This window comes from Eumetopias jubatus, unplaced genomic scaffold, assembly GCF_037043125.1.
Source record: "Eumetopias jubatus isolate StellerSeaLion01/CBP00866 unplaced genomic scaffold, mEumJub1_p1.0 scaffold_9, whole genome shotgun sequence".
Taxonomy (NCBI): Eukaryota; Metazoa; Chordata; class Mammalia; order Carnivora; family Otariidae; genus Eumetopias; species Eumetopias jubatus.
The window spans coordinates 34,950,813-34,968,430 of NW_028274815.1; the positions used below are offsets into that span (position 1 = coordinate 34,950,813).

Here is a 17,618-nt window from a genome sequence, read left to right on the forward strand (position 1 = left end):
TAATCAGATATTTAGACCAACTTAATGAAATCTGCCTGCTTTAGAAATGCTGATTCAAACTTTATGATTAGGTATAGATATATTTTATTCAACATACTTCTGCTTGGAAATCTCAGGAAAGTATTAAACCATTCCCAGAACCAGCTAGGATTTTAGTAAAATAAATGACAACCATTCCTCAAAGATTTATAATATATTTTTATTTGATCAATTTAATATTCTGCCTCAAATCCCTAATAGAAATTTGGGAAAACACTCTTCATTTGATTGATGCATGTTTAACTTTTAAAAAATGCTTTGTCTGTGTGTCTCACGCAGATTCTTATGCTATCTAAATGGTTTGTAATTTTTTTGCCTGGTCTCATGTGGAGTTTTTCTTGGATATAGTTTATTAATGTTATGTAACTTTGGATTGTATGTGGTTAAAGGTGGCTTTTTTATAATCAGTCTCTTTAAGGTTCTGATTTGACTTGGTATCTTCTTTGTCCCAGATCTTTTTTTTTCAGCTTCTTAAGGTCTCCGGGAAATGTGCTTGCCATTCTAAATTGCTCTTTGGATATACTATTGCAAAAAGTATTGGAGACTGGATGAGTGGTAGGATAGTTAACAATGCAGCTGAAAAATCATTTATAAGTCAAAAATTTCATTTATAAATATATGGAATCATTGTTGATAATACAGCATTCTTGTGTTAAGTCATGTTTATTTCTGATCATAGGTAAAAAATGTCTTTAAGGGATGTCACAAGAGTTTTACCTTTAATCCCACATTTTACTTAGAAAGTGTCATTTGTACCATATATAACTACACAAGAATATAAAAGATGAAAACAGCTTTGTAATAACTATGAAAAAGTATAGGTTTTTTCACAAACTCACAGAGTTTCACAGATTATGAGATATTTTACTCAGGGATTTAAGCATATGTATTTTTTTCTATTAACAAAAAGTACAGATTTATTTTTTAATCAAGTAATATTTGTTCTAGTGAATCTTCTGAATAATAGTGAAAATTATAAACAGACTTGGTCATTGCCTTGTTTAACTCCTTCACTCATCCAGGCAGAACCTTTCAACTAATCCTTCCTTCTCTTTTCTGGATTAGCTTTAAGGAAATGTTTTGCTGCTTTTATGTTCTATTTAAGCTGTCAATTACATGTCATTGCTACTCATAGAATTTTTCTCAAAGAAATTAATATGTTTCTTCCAGCATAAAACGACCACCTACAGTTGAAAAGTCACATAATTCATGGGAAAATTCAGATGAGAGTCGTAATAAATTATTGAGAGCAGTTTCAACATCAAAATTAATATCAAAAGTTATAAAAAGTACAGACAAGTAGGTATTACACTTTTTTTTGTGGTACTTTTTTTTTAATTGGTATTACACTTTCTTAGTTATATCTGAAAATTAATAATTCTGTGACTGTCATGCTTGCATGTACATTTATATGCCTGCTTTGGATCATTATTTTTAAAATCTATATTATAATTTATCTTTTTTTCTTCTAAGTGTATTTTTTCTTTTTAAGTGTACAAAAAGAGAGAAAACTATCTTCCTGTTAATGTTAACTAAACCCCTAAGATTTGAATGTTTTTTGCAAGTTCTTTCTATGCTTTCACTGTTTAGATATCTTATGAAATACTGTTTTATGAAACAGTATATATTAGGGGCATATATAACTGGGTGGCTCAGTCAGTTAAGCATCTGCTTTCAGCTCAGGTCGTGATCCCAGGGCCCTGGGATCGAGCCCTGCATCAGGCTCCCTACTCAGCTGGGAGCCTGCTTCTCCCTCTGCCCCTCCTCCCTGCTTGTGCTCTCTCTCATTCTCAAAAAAATAAAATATTTTTTAAAAAGTATATATTAATAGGGGTGCCTGGGTGGCTCACCCAGTTAAGTGGCTGCCTTCGGCTCAGGTCATGATCCCAGGGTCCCTGGGGCTCCCTGCTCGGTGGGAAGCCGCTTCTCCCTCTGCCTGCCACTTCCCCTGCTTGTGCTCTCTCTCTCTCTCTGTCAAATAAATAAAATATTTTTTTAAAAAAAGTATATATTAATAGTTGAGACCAGTGACCAACTTTTGAAAATACTGATGTCTGAACTTCACTTCTAAAGATTTATCTTGGGTGTGACCAAGACATTGAAGTTTTTACAAATTCTTTAGGTGATTCTAATGATAAGCCAAGTAAAATTATAACAATCTTTTGAATTTTTTTTGTAGGCATAAAGATGTCATCATCAACCAAGGTAAATTAAAAATCCTTTTTAAAAAAAAATTTATGCTTTTCTACACCAATTAAATTTTTGCTAATTGTTAAGAATATTGACTTATTTTCATTCACTGTACTTTATTAGCTCATAATAAAGAGAAGTGCATTTATTATAGTCATTTAAAAAAATTCCCAGTTTTTATTGTAAGATATGTCATTTTTGTCTCAACCAGCAAAAATGTCAACCCGTGAAAAAAACAACCAAGGTAAGAATAAGCTACACAGTTGGTCGCCTTCTAAGTTAATTTCTTCCTGGATCTCTTATTTGGCTTTTCATTATTTATACTATCTGACTTTCCTCTTAATACGAGAAATAGGATAATTTGGACTGGTGAATCCAACTATTTTTCTAAAAGTCCATTTTATTTCTGTGAGCTCTGAAGATTCATGGTCAGTAGAGATAAATACATTACAAAGAGGTATAAAATACTAAAGAGAATTTCCCCCCTTTTTAAAAAAACAATAAAAGTTGTACTGAGAAAAGCCATTTAAAAGATTGATAAATTTTAACTCAATTTCCTGTCTTGCCAACCTCATTGCAAATAATCACTCATTTCTTGAAGCTAAGAATATATAATGAGTCTAGCAGATCCATTTCCTCTTGAATTTTTCTTTTATATTAATTGTAATTTCTGGCTACTTGCTGTTGTTGGCTTGTTCTGACCAAAAAAGAACAGACTTTCTATAAATCTGTATTTAATTTACTTGCAAAGTAGGTAAGTTCTATTACATCAGTTTTATATTCTCCTCAGATTGCCTGCAAATTTAATTGAAGCATGCTGTTCTAAATGAAAGCATGTCCTTTCTGTGCATGCTTTTTACAGCTCATTTCTATGTGTCATAGTTATTCTCTGGGTTATTATATTAACTAAATACAATGTGGTTAAAATTTTTGTAAGAGATTAATTTGATTGCTATGGATTTTTACTATTTTTTATTCTAATAAAAAAATATTTGTAATCTTTGGATCATTTGTTTTTACATAGAAATTCTAAATGAAGTTCATTTTTGCTGTCATTCTATAGTTAGGTTATACCTTCTCCCTCTTTTATAATTAAGCAAATAGCTTAAGTAATGGTTGAAAGGGAACAATGAAATTTTATTTATAAAGACAATTCTTATTATATATCAGAACATTTTTTTAAAAATAGGGGTAGCAATAAATAGAGCTGTGAATGGAGAGTCTCTGTCTAGAATTTGGTCCTGGCTCTTCTGCATAATAGCCTTGTTATCTAGGGAAAATGACAATGTCTTAGTTTTCTACTGAGAATAGTACCTATAAAGCTTACTTCACATGACTGCTGAAGAATGAAATAATGTATATGAAAGCACTTTAGGGCGCCTGGGTGGCTCAGTTGGTTAAGTGTCTGCCTTCAGCTCAGGTCATGATCCCCAGGTCCTGGGATCGAGCCCCACTTTGGGCTCTGTGCTAAGCGGGGAGACTGCTTCTCCTCCTCCCTCTCCCCACCTCACTTGTGTTCTCTAAAAAAATATGTATTTTTTTAAAGAAGATTTGATTTATTTGAGAGAGAGCACAAGCGGGAGGAGGGGCAGAGGGAGAGAGAGAAGCAGGCTTCCCCCCTGAGCAGAGAGTTCAACTTGGAGCTCTATCCCAGGACCCAGGGATCACAACCCTAGCCAAAGGCAGATGCTTAACCGACTGAGCCACCCAAGTGCCCCAATAAATAAAATCTTAAGGGGCGCCTGAGTGGCTCAGTCGTTAAGCGTCTGCCTTTGGCTCAGGTCATGATCCCAGGGTCCTGGGATCGAGCCCTGCATTGGGCTCCCCGCTCGGTGGGAAACCTGCTTCTCCCTCTCACACCCCCCCCACTTGTGTTCCCCCCCTCTCTCTCTCTCTGCCAAATAAATAAAATCTTAAAAGAAGGAATGAATGAATGAATAAAATCTTTAAAAAAAGAAAGCACTTTAAAAATAGAAAACATTGTAAAACTATAAAATGGTGCTATTATTATTACATATTTTGCTAAAGAGCTCAAGTTTTATAAGATCCTTATAGAGCTGCCTGCCACTTTCTCATGTTGTGGTGTGTTCTTTGGAAGGGAAAAAAAACATAAGATTAGTATATAGTAAGTGAGTGGTTGTGTTGGTGACAGTTTTCAAAGCTATTCAGGTAAGCAGACAAATAAATGTATTTAAGAAGGAAGGATTTTGCTACAGAAGCATCACTAAGCAGGGTTTTAACCAGTATCTAGGAAGAAGGATCAAATAAAAAGCTAGAAAAGGATATAGAAAAATAAATTCTGTTAAAAGACTTTTAACTCAAAAAGGTTGTCCCAGATGTTGGAATTTAATAATGTCAGGTGTTGCTTGCATTAAGCCTTATTTTTGGAATTTGAGTCTGTTATTTTTCCACTTTAATCTGCTATATTCTGTCTGGATATAGACTCTCTCACCAGAGTGTACCTTCATAGAAAGCTCTTATGTTTCAGTTTGTGAGGTAGTTGAGGCCTAACTGTAATTCAGACAGAGCCTATAGAAAATAGATGGATCTAGATGGTTTAAGAGATAAGATAGGTAGGGTATGGGAGATAAGGAACAGCAAGATCTATCTATGAAGAATAGCTTGAGCAGCTTGGTAAAATGAGGAACGTTTGAGGTGGTGGTGATGTGTGGAAAAGAGTAAGAGTTTTGGTTTTTCAGTTTCCATAAGACTTAATCTACTTGTAGAGATGTGTAGCACGCAACGTAGTATCAGTGTTTAAACGTGTATTTTGGAGTCCAGAGACCAGTTTCACCATTTACTTAGCTGTGTGACCTTGAGCAGGTTATTTTACCTTAAGTCTTTGTTTTCTCATTATTGAGACAATCATAACCCCTCAGACTTAATATAAAAATTAAAGATAATAAAATGTAGTACCTGGCACATAGTACCAAATAAATTTTAGTTATTAATGTATGTGAATCTTGACAATAAAATCTTGCACTCAAATATGTGGGATAGGATGAAAAGATAACCGTTAAATAGATTATCTTCATTTGATATAAGATGTAGATATATTTTTAAAATTTGTATTCATTTTGCATGGCGTATTTTACAACACATTTTCTTATACTTTAGGTATTAATCCAAAATATCTATCATTTTTGTACAATCTTTTAAAAATATGATTTATTAATTTCTATAGCTCTTTTTTTGACAATGACAAGTATGACTTGCTCCAAGCCATCTTTTGTGATTTGGGAAGAAGACTATTTACATTTGGTACATTTAGGTGAGTGGTAGCAGAAAAAGCTTGACCTGAAGGGCCTGTATCCTTCAGCCACAGTAGAGTACAAGAAGAGCTCTAAAACTGCGTATTCTGCTCGGTTCTGAGGCAGAAGGAAGAGAATTGTAGTTGAAAGCAGTAGGAGGTGGAGTGGAATGGGATGTACACAGGACAGTCTGAGGCTAGCTGTGGGAGGAAGGACAAGTTATATCACCAGAGACTCTTACCAAGTTCAGTCTTTACCTACACTCAGGTCCCTGAAACATGAACCTCCCTTCATCACTTTTCTCTCTAGTTCTGTTGGATTCTTCTCCCATTGCAAGAGAAAGACTTAGCACATCAGGTTAAACTGTGAATAAGTTTTCCTATAGGCTTATTCATTGTTAGATGCAGTGGTTAGGTTCTAATACAGTACTATTCATTTGATAAGTTACTGATAAAAGTTTTTTGAGCTAACTTAGGGGACTATAAGCACCTTTTATAAAATTATCTATTGGGGAAAATAGGTAACAATCTGATAAATTTTGTAATAAAATTAGTACAGCCTATAAACTCATCCTTATGGTAATCAAGTATTTTATATTTTTTTAATAAGGAAAATAAGTGTTATATGTCCTTTCTAGAAGAAAACCTGAATGTCTTCAAATTATTGCACGTTACTGGGTTTTTTTCCAAGCTTAAATAATCTTAAATCCTTTTTCTCTTGTAGCATCTTAAACTTCTGCTGTTTAGAATTAGTACATAGTTAATTTGTCTGGTCATGTTGAGAGCCTGAATGACTCAGATCCCTACTGGAGAGAAATATGCGTAATTGAGGAAAAATCATCGGTCCTCATATAACACTCTTACATCCTTTCATAGTGCTGCCTCACTGCTCTAAGTTTAGATGCATTCATGCTTAACTACCAGATCCATGCAGGAACTATAGGTGTGTTTAGATGAGAGATCAGTTATTGTAATGTAATATCTTAGAGAATTGAGAAGTAACTGTCTCATACTAGCTAACTGTCTAAAAATGACTATAGATAAAAAATACTTTAAAAGTCATTTTGAAATATATACTGTGTAAAACACCTCAATAATTTGGTGTAGCCAAAACAGTTGTCCAAATAATCTGAAAATACTAAACTCGTTTACAAAATTGGAGAAGGGAAAAAAACCTGAATAATCTTGTCATTTTAACAGCCATTATAGTTCTGATATGTTTATTGTTCTTTATCAGATACACATTTTAAACATTCACTCTTTTAACAAATAGTTATTGAGTGCTTATTTTGTCACGCCCTGCCCTTAGGCACTTGAGGATATAGCAGTTACGGTCTCTGCACTCTGTGGAACTTATATTCTACATAATAAGAAAAAATAATACTTAATGTGTCAGGAGGTAATACATATTGAGAAAGAATGAGGAGAGTAGAGAATTGCTATTTTACATAGAGTAGTTAGGGAAGACATTTCTGATAAGGTGACATCGAATCACCTAAAGGACGTGAGTGAAATATATGGAACTCTGGAGAAAAGAATTTCATGAGCAGAGAAAACTGAAAGTACACCAGCCCTGAGGCAAGAGCTTTCTTCTGTGTTAAGGGCCAGCAAAGAGGTCATTGATTATAGTGCACATACAATTTTGTATTTCTAATCATTACATTTATTAAATACAGATTCATTCTAAGTAACAGAAGCTTCATTAGGCCCCTCACTTAGGAAAGATGAGTAAAGTGTTATGGCAGAAAGAGGGCAAGAATAAGAGGTATGAGACCTAGTTAGGGGTGAAATGACCTGCACCATACAAAGTTTAGAATCAGAATCCTAAAGGACTGAAATTATGGGCATGAGTTAGGAATTTGCCAAAGGAAATTATGAAGAAAAAAAAAAAACCGTATTCATCCGGTAATAAAGTTTTGCCTGTGACTCTGAGACCTTGGACCTCAGTTTCCTCACATACAGTGAGACTTAGACTAGATGTCACTAAGAGTTTCTCTTAATAACTTTTAAAAGCTCGTTCTTGCAGCAAACAAAATGGAGGACAGCTCCCCATACCTTAACTAACTTGCTTTTAATTTACCTTTTAAAGAATTTGAATGTAGGTGCTTTTGTTCATGCCATGTGTTGTTTTCTGACTTGTTGGCTCCAGGCATGTTTTGTCCTAAAACCTGATCACGCTTCCGTAAACTGAGCAATGTATCTGAAAGAATAGCTAAAATTTATCTATAAGAATACAAAGGATAGCAGTGTTCTACTGACACTGTATATTGTGTTACCTACTGAGAGGGAGTATATACTTGCTAAGAGGGTATGCAGTTTGAAACAAACCAAAAAAGCCAAAAGCCCTTAATTGAGCTACAGATAGATTTTATCCCTGTTGTTACTAAGATGGTATCCAAAACTTTGCAGTTCCTAAATTTAGGAAGAAGAATGCTAGCTTTAAGTCTGTTCTAGTGTGAACAGGCAGAAAAGGCAGGAAACCAGGTATTGTACTTCCAAAAAATATACTCACTTGAGAAATTTAGATATTGGATCATTTTAAATAGGCAACATAAACATTACTTGTATCCCTAGGGATCTGGGCTTTGTCCATGTATTCTCTATATTTTGAAAGGAAACCAGACAGGAGAACCTTTTCTCTGTTGGAGGTGGTTGTTGTTTGTTTTTTTTTTTTTTAAAGTCCTATGAAGCAGAGAGTCTTATTTCTTGATGTTGTTGTTAACAGTCTTCTAGATTAAAATGTTTAAAGGCTGTCCGGGTTTTTTTTTAATATAAACAGTCCCAACTTTTAAGAATATGTGTTCTTGACATCCTCTTTTCCTTATCTTCAGCTGAAAAAAGTCCCAGCCTGAACCCTTTGGACGTGGAGAATATGACTTTTTGTAACAGAACATCCTCGTCTTATGCATATTTATTTTATTCTGGTTAAAAACTTCATCCGTACTCTATTTTCACCACCCATAGACATAAGCTTTTTTAAAAATCTAAACTAGAAAATGCAATTAGCCAGAAAAATCTCCATTCCTCAAGCATAGTTAGGAATCCACTCTGTCCATGGCAGTTAGACTCCACATGTGTTTCTTACTCGGTCATTTGTTACTGTTTTCCTGAAGCACTTGGAAAAGAATTCTGAAACTTGTTATTAGGCTTAGCAGAAAAGAGGTACAGTTGATCAGTGATACATACCAAGATTGCAGAAAAGACCATAGCAAATCATATGCCACCTTCATTCTGTTGATTATTTACTTTAATAAGCTTTTTAAACTTTTTAAAGATTGTGAAATATTTTACTCTTAAAATATATACAAATAATACAGCAAGCACCTGTGTACTGAGGACCCAGATTTATTAAATCTTTACATTTTGCTTTGACTCGGGTTGTTTTTTAAAAAAATAAAACATAAGGGTGCCTGGGTGGTACAGTCGGTTAAGCGTCTGACTCTTTAGTTTTGACTCTGAGTTTGGGCTCAAGTCTCAGGGTCGTGAGATCGAGCCCTACGTCGGGCTCCACGCTCCGCACAGAGTCTGCTTGGGAGTCTCTCTTCTTCTCCCTCTACTCCTTCCTCTTGTGCTTGTTCTCTCTCTGAAATAAATCTTTAATTTAATAAAACATTAAAGGTGAAGAATAAATTCTCAAAAGATTTCAGGTCCTATTTAATGATCCGGTTATATTGTAATAATAATTTAATATTTCGAAATCCAGTGAAACAATGTAATCTGTAAGAATCTTTGGACTTTGAGTAAGTAACTTGATTTGTACAATAAAGTCTAAATTTTACCCCTTTTCAAAGGTCTAGCTATAAAAATCGGTAAAATGTAGATCCCCAAGTAAAAAAAAGGGGGTGTGAATTTAGAAGGATATAATCTAACCCTCCTATTTGCAGATTTAAAAAATTCTTAGTTGGGGTGCTTGCCAAATATTACATAGCTTTACTTGCTAGGACAAAAACCTAGGTCTGAAAAATATGACCAAGTAGTAAAATGCTACCTTAATTTTCTTTGTTCTATAGGCAGACTTCTACTGACTGGTAAATTTTACTGAATTCTTAATTACATAGGGGCAGGGGGAGTGGGGTGAGGGTGCACAATGAAGATATAAAAGAAGTGAACCTAGCCTCTTAAGAGCTTACAACAGAGACATAACCAAGTCTTATGTAACTGCTAATCAACTCTTAACACTAATGACAGTAATAAGCCCACCTGTAGCTACTTTCTTGAATCTCAACCTCCTTTAATCAGATTGCTGACCTTCATATTCCTTAATCCAGTCAGCAGTAGTGCTTTTCTCAGAACACCTTAGATAACTGTCCCAGAAAATTTGGATTAAGGAATATGAAGGTCATTTTGCAGTTTGGAGCACTTTGCAGGATAGGACGGCCTAGGGAAGATGCTAAAGTAGAAGATTGAGTTAACAAGAGCAGACCAAAGGGGAAGTGCTAGCAGTGAGAAGGACAGCGAAGGAAAGTGTTAACATCAAGTGTTTCAGATTTCTGCCTAGGGGCACCTGGGTTGCTCAGCCGGTTAAGCATCTGACTCTTGTGGCTCAGGTCATGAGCTCTGAGTCATGAGTTTGGGGTCATGGAATCAAGCCCTGCGTCAGGCTTCGTGCTCAGCTTGGAGTGTGCTTGAAATTCTCTCTCCCTCTCCCGTTTGTGCACGCTCTTGCTCTCTTCTCTCTCTCAAATAAATAAATAAATAAATAAATAAATAAATAAATAAATAAATAAATATTTCTGCCTGGTGTTCACTCTTTCCAAAGATAATAGAACAGAAACATCTTCTTTTGTACTCTCTGATTTCCTACTATTGGGGTCTAAAGCTCAGGCTTCTATTTGGATTATAAGTAAGCTGTATTGTCAGGTAACTGGACTTCTGAGGACCTTACTACTGTCTGAATAGTACTATCCAATAGAATATATAATGTGTAATACACGTGTCATTTAAAATGTTCTAATAGCCACATTTTAAAAAGTAAAAAGACACAGGTAAGATTAAGTTTAATATATTTAGCCCAGTATATCCAGAGTATCATTTCAATGTGTGATCAGTCATTGACATATTTTACTTTTTTTCATACTAAGACTTAAAAATCTGTATTGTACAATTACAGCATATCTCAGTTCAGACTAGCCACATTCTGAATGTTCAGAACCAGTGGCTATTGTTTTGGATGCTGCAGGTCTAGAACACAGTTTGAGAATAAAAATGTTTCACAAGTTCTAAATCATAAAATTTTGGAACACAGTCTAAAAACTCATTTGATCTCTTTGAGCCTTGGTTTCCCCTTCTCTACAGGTAGGGGGTTGGACTAGGTGAACTCTTAAATTTCTATGAGTTCCCACATTGTATGTGTCTAGAGAAACAAACTAATGGTATTTTGGGATTGATTATAGTATTTTTATCAACAGTATCCCACAGAATTTCTTTTTTTATAATTAAGCTATCATTGATCAGATTCAATTAAGAATATTTAGGGGCACTTGGGTGGCTCAGTCGATTAAGTTTCCAACTCTTGATTCTGGCTCAGGTCATGATCTCAGGGTTGTGACCACGCTGGGCATGAAGCCTGCTTGAGATTCTCCTTCTCTCTCTGCCCCTCCCCCTCCGTCCCTCCCTGTCTTAGAACTTTTTTTTTTTATTTGACATAAACTTGTAAGTGGTAAAGCTGGAATTCAAACCAAGGTCTGTCTTTATCACAAATCTTGTATTCTCTCCACTATACTGTATAGCCTACCACTTAGTCGAAGGAATTTTTACAGTGCCAAGTAAGAAATAAAATGTTGAGATTAATTACATTTCACTAAAAAGCAGCTTTATTATTGAATACTGAAAAGCTCTAAACTGTGTTTACTAATTATCATGAAATAGTTTAGTAATTTCTTTTCCTCAGATTGTTTTTCTTGACCACCAGAAAATATAACATCTCATAATTTTCTTTGACTGGTCTCATGGCCCATCCCTTCTTGACTTTTCATGGTACTGTAGTTTTACAGTGAGAACAGCCAGAAAGTAGCTTTGGGACAAAACAGACAAATGGACTGTTAAGTCCTTTGTCTGTAAGGTCAAGAAGTCTGACAGTCTCAAGAACAAGTTTGCAGTGAGAATCTATACTCAACAATGGTTGAGGAGAAAAGAGACTCTTTTTTACCTGATTCCCAAGGTAAAGACTGTACTCTTAAAAAACAAAGAAAAGTCTCAGACTGCTGTATGCAGGCCAGAAGTGTGTTTTCATGTGGTATTTTCCCTTTTTTTCCCCACAAGGATTAAATATTTAAGAATTGGGAGATATAACAATAAACTTTAGATTTCTCATTTCTCTTGAAAAAAAAAAAAAGGGAGTATCTAGCAACACTAGGCCCACACGTTTCATGGAGTTAACTAGCTACTGCCTCCCTGACATGAGCATGGAGTGTGCCAGTGGTCCCAGAGTCCCAGTTAATCATCCTGTATTCTCCCTGCTCTCATTTTGGATTTTCTGTGTGCACCAGTAGATAGTCAATTTGTGGCCCATTTTAAAGTGTACATGATAGGGGCTCCTGGATGGCTCAGTCAGTGAAGCATCTGCCTTAGGCTCAGGTCATGTAGGGTCCCTTGCTCAGTGGGAAGCCTGCTTCTCCCTCTCCCTCTGCCCCCCACTCATGTGCTCTTTTTTGCCCTGCTCTCTTTCTCAAATAAATAAAATCTTTTTAAAAAGTCTACATGATAGAATTCTAGCTTATTTGCCTATACATACTGTTCTATGGACAGTCGATTTAAAGCTTATGAAGAGATATTATAGTGTGTTAAATCACGTATTATAAGCAGTTCCTAGACAGGGTTCAGAATGGTACAAATTCTTCTCAAAGGGAAGGGAATAAATACTTGTTGAGGACCTCATATTATCCCTTACAGTGTAATGTCTTATTTAGTGAATCATAATTGCAGGTGGTAAGTAGTAGTACTATTTTGTGTATTAGGAAAATGAGGCCAGAGTCATACAGCTAGTCAGCAATAAAGCTGGAATGCAGATCTTGATCAGTTTTTTCCCAAAGCTCATGTTCTTTCCACTATGATATATTGCCTTCCTCAATCTCAGGAATTGTTATAGGTTCCTAGATTACATATTTGGCCCTTAACATATATACTGCCAATTTCCAGACAGAACGTTTTCATCCTGACATGCATTGCCATTTTTATATTGGAAAAGTTGACAAGCACTAGATAGTTTCTTTGCTTTTACTTAGTTGCTTGTGCTGCTAAGGAGAAAGGAATAGTTGATAAAGGATAATTGACAGGGAGCAATATGGTCTTCTGAGCTGTCTCTATTAGCAAAGGAGAACTTTTGTTTTCTTTGATACCAGTATTCCTAAACCCATTCCCTTGGCTGGACATCTGATCTCTAAGTGGTGGAGACATCTGCTATAATAGTTTTATTTTTTCATCCAGAAAGCATTTATGATATATGCCTCCGATCAAAGATCCTGGGGGGAAATTCCAAAGGGCAGGATATCTGCCTCTAAGAATTTATATATATGTTTTTTAAAGATTTTATTTTTAAGTAATCTCTACACCTAATGTGGGGCTCGAATTTACAACCCCAAGATCAAGAGTCACATGTTCTACTGACTAAGCCAGCCAGAGACCCCAAGCATTTATATTCTTTAAAAAAAAAAAAATGAGGGAAATTATATAACAAATTGATACCTATGAGAAAGTGAACTATACAAAAAAGGACAAGGAGATGCTGATAAAGATGATTGCAGACGAGAAATAGTTGCAACTGGTAATCATTTAGTTCTCCTCAAGTCCAGCAATGCTAAAAATCATCAGGAAGCAGAGCCCACTCTTAGATCCAGAAGTAATAAAGACCTATATCATGTGGTGTTGAAAACTGTGGTGTGGGAGGTCTTAGCCTGTTCTTAGATCTAACCATGAGGCAAAGCACAAGTGAGTAATAATAATAAAAATAACTTGAACTTCTCACCCATAACAAGCACAAATACTTGCAGACGTTCATCAAGTAATTTATCTTTCCTTCTTCCATGGTTCTCATTATATAAACTATTGAATTATGTATTCTCCTTTGTAGCTTAGGTCATTATTAGAGGTCCTAGAGTTGTATCAGCCTCTGGTTGATGATCACATTTTCAGTCTGTGTCTGCTGTTTTTTCATATCATGCCAAACAAGTTGGTAAGTGCTAGACACATGCTATGCTTTTGTACTTAGTCCCTTATTTTTTCCTTCCTGTTTAGGTTTTCTTGTGGCCATTTCACCATCACTGTCACCATCTACTAAACTTATCTATATGTAGGTCATTAGGATGCTGAGGCCGAGGATGGGTGTTGTTGTTTGGTTTTTGTTTTCAAGAAACAATCTCATCTGCTTAGTGAAGTTTTGTTTCCTTTTGTAAAAGATACGCAATAAATATTGATTTGATTCTAGACTTGTCTTTAACATCTTTAGTTTTAGATTGTTGCAGATCTTATAGGCAACTATTGCTTTAAGTAAATAAAAGATGTCTTAGAACCTATACTGCTAATTAGGAAACTATTTCCTAGCACTGTCTTAAAAATGTTAGTGTTTTGTAACTGAATTGAATTGTTTAGACCCAGCCCCGATCGCTGGGACAGTCGTGAAGTGAGGGAAGTTGGTCTTCTTTCCCCTCCAGCTGTACTTGTGTATGTGGCAGAGCTCTTGTCCTCTCTCCGCATCCTGACTTATGATGCTCTATGACTCCTCTCCTCATGGTGTAGTCTCAGGCCATGTTTTTTGTATGTCTCATTAAACATCTGTAGGTTGGGGCGACTGGGTGGCTCAGTCGGTGAAGCGTCTGCCTTCAGCTCAGGTCATGATCCCAGCATTCCGGGATTGAGTCCTGCATTGGGCTCCCTGCTCCGTGGGGAGCCTGCTTCTCCCTCTGCCCGTCCCCCAACTCGTGCTTGCTCATATGCTCATTTATCTCTCTCTCAAAAAATAAATAAAATCTTAAAAAAAAAATTAGTAGGTTGATCAAGTAGTATGGTAGACATGGTTGTTGTCTGCCCTGATAATCTCTTTATTTTCAACTATCAGAAAAACTTTCATCCTAGTTTTTTTTCCATTTCTCTACCTCAGCTTTCTTGGCCTTCTTGTTTAGTTTAGTTTAATGTGAAAATAGTTATTCTCATTTAAGGAAATGACGAGTAGTTTTTTCCTACAATGTTTTAGACAAGGTCTTTATATAAAAATAATTATGCATAACGAATAAAACTCTGAACTAGCTATTTTTTTGTCTTGTTCTTACTATATCACCTTAATAATCCACTTTTCTATGATTATTCAGAAAATTGACTTAACTTTTGTCTTGTGTTTTAACAGAAGGAGAATATGTTAAAATGTTTATGCGAGGTCGGCCAATTACAATGTTCATTCCTTCTGATGTTGAAAACTATGATGACATCAGAACAGAACTGCCTCCTGAGAAGCTGAAACTGGAGTGGGTGTATCCTTCTCTACTGTGACAGCAAATTTGTTTGCTTTGTCTTTAGTTTAAGAAAAATTCATTTACCTAACCTCTATCAAAAATGTCTTTATACACACAAAAAAATAAATGTAATAAACATTGTAACCACTTGAGAAAGTAAAGAGATCTTACCTCTCATCCTTCACGTATTACATATATTTGGTATTAGCAATTTAAAACCACCCAAATTAATATCTTTGAATAGGGCAAGTGGTATTGTATGAACATTGTGGCAGCTACTTACAGTGTGGTAGGGAAGGCGTTAGGCTGAAATGGGAAGACTAGTGTTTGAGTCTCAGCTCTGCCACCCCCAATGAACCTTACTTCCCTTATAAAAAGAGGTTAATAACTCCTACTTTACTGAGCTATTGTAAGAATTAAATAAGGAAACATCAGTTAAGCATTTTGTAACTTGTGAAATGATATAAATTATTTTAAGAGCTCAAATTAACAAGATTGGTTCTAATTCCAGAATTAACTTCTCAGCCAGACTTTGTAAAAAAAATGACTACATAAAGGAGCTCCCTTCATTTCACTTAGAAATTTTTCTCTTAGAACCTTTGAGAAACTACATGAAGCAGAATGGAGCTAGTAGTTTGAACTCAGCTTTCTGCCTCCATTCTCCTATAAGCTCTTTCCCCTACCCTTCCATTCATTCCCTCATTTCTGCAGAAATTAGCTTGGGAAAACTCACCAATCCTATAATTCTATACAACTCTTTAATAAACAGTCTGCCTACCAAACTGTGCCTGGCTATCTTACTCATTATTTAGGTCAAGCATAAATGTCATTTTCTCAGCTCTTCTTTTGATCCCTCTCTTCACTTTCTCTCCATTTACATTAGGCGTTCCTTCTGTGCTTTCTCCTAGGATGCTGTTACTTTTTCCACAATTTCTAATGATGTATTTGGTGTTTGTTTTTGTCATCTTTGCCAGAGCATAAGCTTCAGGGACACAGGCCTCTGTTTTGTTCAGAACTGTATGTTCAGCCTGTGCCTGCCACATGTTAGGAACTCAATATGTATTTGGGGAATGAGGAACCTAAGATTTATGCACATTAAAAACTCAGGATTGCACCCTGGATAGTGGCAGGACTTCAGTTTCCTAGTTTTGATGCATTCCTGTTTTCTTTATACCTTCCTCATTCCCTTAGGTATCCATGAAAAACTTGTTAGTTTACACCTTAAAAATTGTGTTATTTAAAAACCTTGACTTTTGTGTTTAAGATACGGTTATCGAGGAAAGGACTGTCGCGCTAATGTTTACCTTCTTCCTACCGGAGAAATAGTGTATTTCATAGCATCAGTAGTAGTACTATTTAATTATGAGGAGAGAACTCAGAGACACTACCTGGGTCACACAGATTGTGTGAAATGGTTGGTATCATTGAACACTTTTTTTTTCTTTGTCATTTTTGCTCTTCTTTTTAATTTGGGTTTTTTCAGAAATGGTTTCTTGTGGAGAGCTCTCAGATGTTAAGGATATTATGGTCATTCTGTAGAATATATTTTAAAAAGTGGCATTTTAATATGGGGTAGTTCTAGTGTAACTTTTAAAGCATTTTTATTTCTTCTGACAATTTAATTGATAATCTTCTGGAAAGTAATGAGCCATACATACTAAGAACAAAATATTTTGAGCTTACCCCTTGGTTGCAAGATGTAGACAAGAGTCTAGATATAGGCAGGAAAGACATCTTTTTAAAAATTTTGCTCATCACTCAGGTTTAACATGAGAAATGTGGGCACATATGCTGCCCTATTTGCATTTTTTACTTAAGAATTTCTTGCCCCAAGTTTGACTTAGAAGATTTCAGCATGAAGAACTAATTAAAAGTTTGTGGAGGTGCTATGTGTGAGGATGTTCACTGTGTTCCTTTGTAGAAAAGCAGAACTATTAGAAGAGCTGTTCAGTCAATAATATGCAGTAATTGCTATTTTATATAGCAAACAGGGAAAATGCTGACATTGTCATAGATGACATTTGCACAGTGCAATACCACATCTTCAGTATGATAAAACCATCTGACTATGCATGCGCATGTGCAGGACTAGAAAGGAACTTGAACAGATGAAGACAGTTTAACTTATCCTATCACAGTTGTGAATTTGGTGTTCCATTAATTTGTCTATTTTAGTTTAGCAAAGAAAGAAAAAGTATGGCCAAAACTTAGATGCTTGATGTTTGTTTGATTTGCTAAAGAAAATAAAGCAGATAAGTCCCGAGAATTTTTTAATGATAAAAAACTGAAAAATGTTTGACAGATGTTGTTACTAAGGCATATTTCGGCTGTTTCACATGTTTCCCATATTTAAAATTGTTGTTAATACTGTTTTTTAGCCTTGCTATACATCCTGACAAAATTAGGATTGCAACTGGACAGATAGCTGGAGTGGATAAAGATGGAAGGGTGAGTGGCATAGTGTTCTGCATGCTGTACCAATGACATTGCCATCAGAATGGAATCGATTGTAATTTTAACCATGGCTTGTTTATTTTATTCTTTTAAATGGCAACTAAGGGATTTTTAGTATAAGCAGGGAAAAAATATAGCAGAATGTAAGAACATTCCAGAAAACAAAAGAGAATCATACTACTTAAATATTTTTCTCTAAAAATAAATGTTCTCCCTAAGGAAACTATTTACTTGTAAAATTG

The 17,618-nt window shown here is 35.4% G+C and overlaps 1 protein-coding gene across 2 annotated transcripts in view; it reads left to right on the top strand.

Annotated features, from left to right (window-relative positions):
- Positions 1-17,618, top strand: part of EML4 (EMAP like 4) — a 143,312-nt gene that overhangs the window by 74,218 nt on the left and 51,476 nt on the right. The window contains exons 5-10 of one of the 2 annotated variants that reach the window (XM_088026405.1): positions 1,210-1,338; positions 2,219-2,244; positions 2,441-2,473; positions 14,817-14,940; positions 16,187-16,336; positions 17,301-17,370. In XM_088026405.1, the coding sequence (XP_087882531.1) occupies positions 1,210-1,338; positions 2,219-2,244; positions 2,441-2,473; positions 14,817-14,940; positions 16,187-16,336; positions 17,301-17,370 (532 nt within the window). The remainder of the gene's footprint in view (positions 1-1,209; positions 1,339-2,218; positions 2,245-2,440; positions 2,474-14,816; positions 14,941-16,186; positions 16,337-17,300; positions 17,371-17,618) is intronic. The other variant, XM_088026406.1, reaches the window with a different exon arrangement.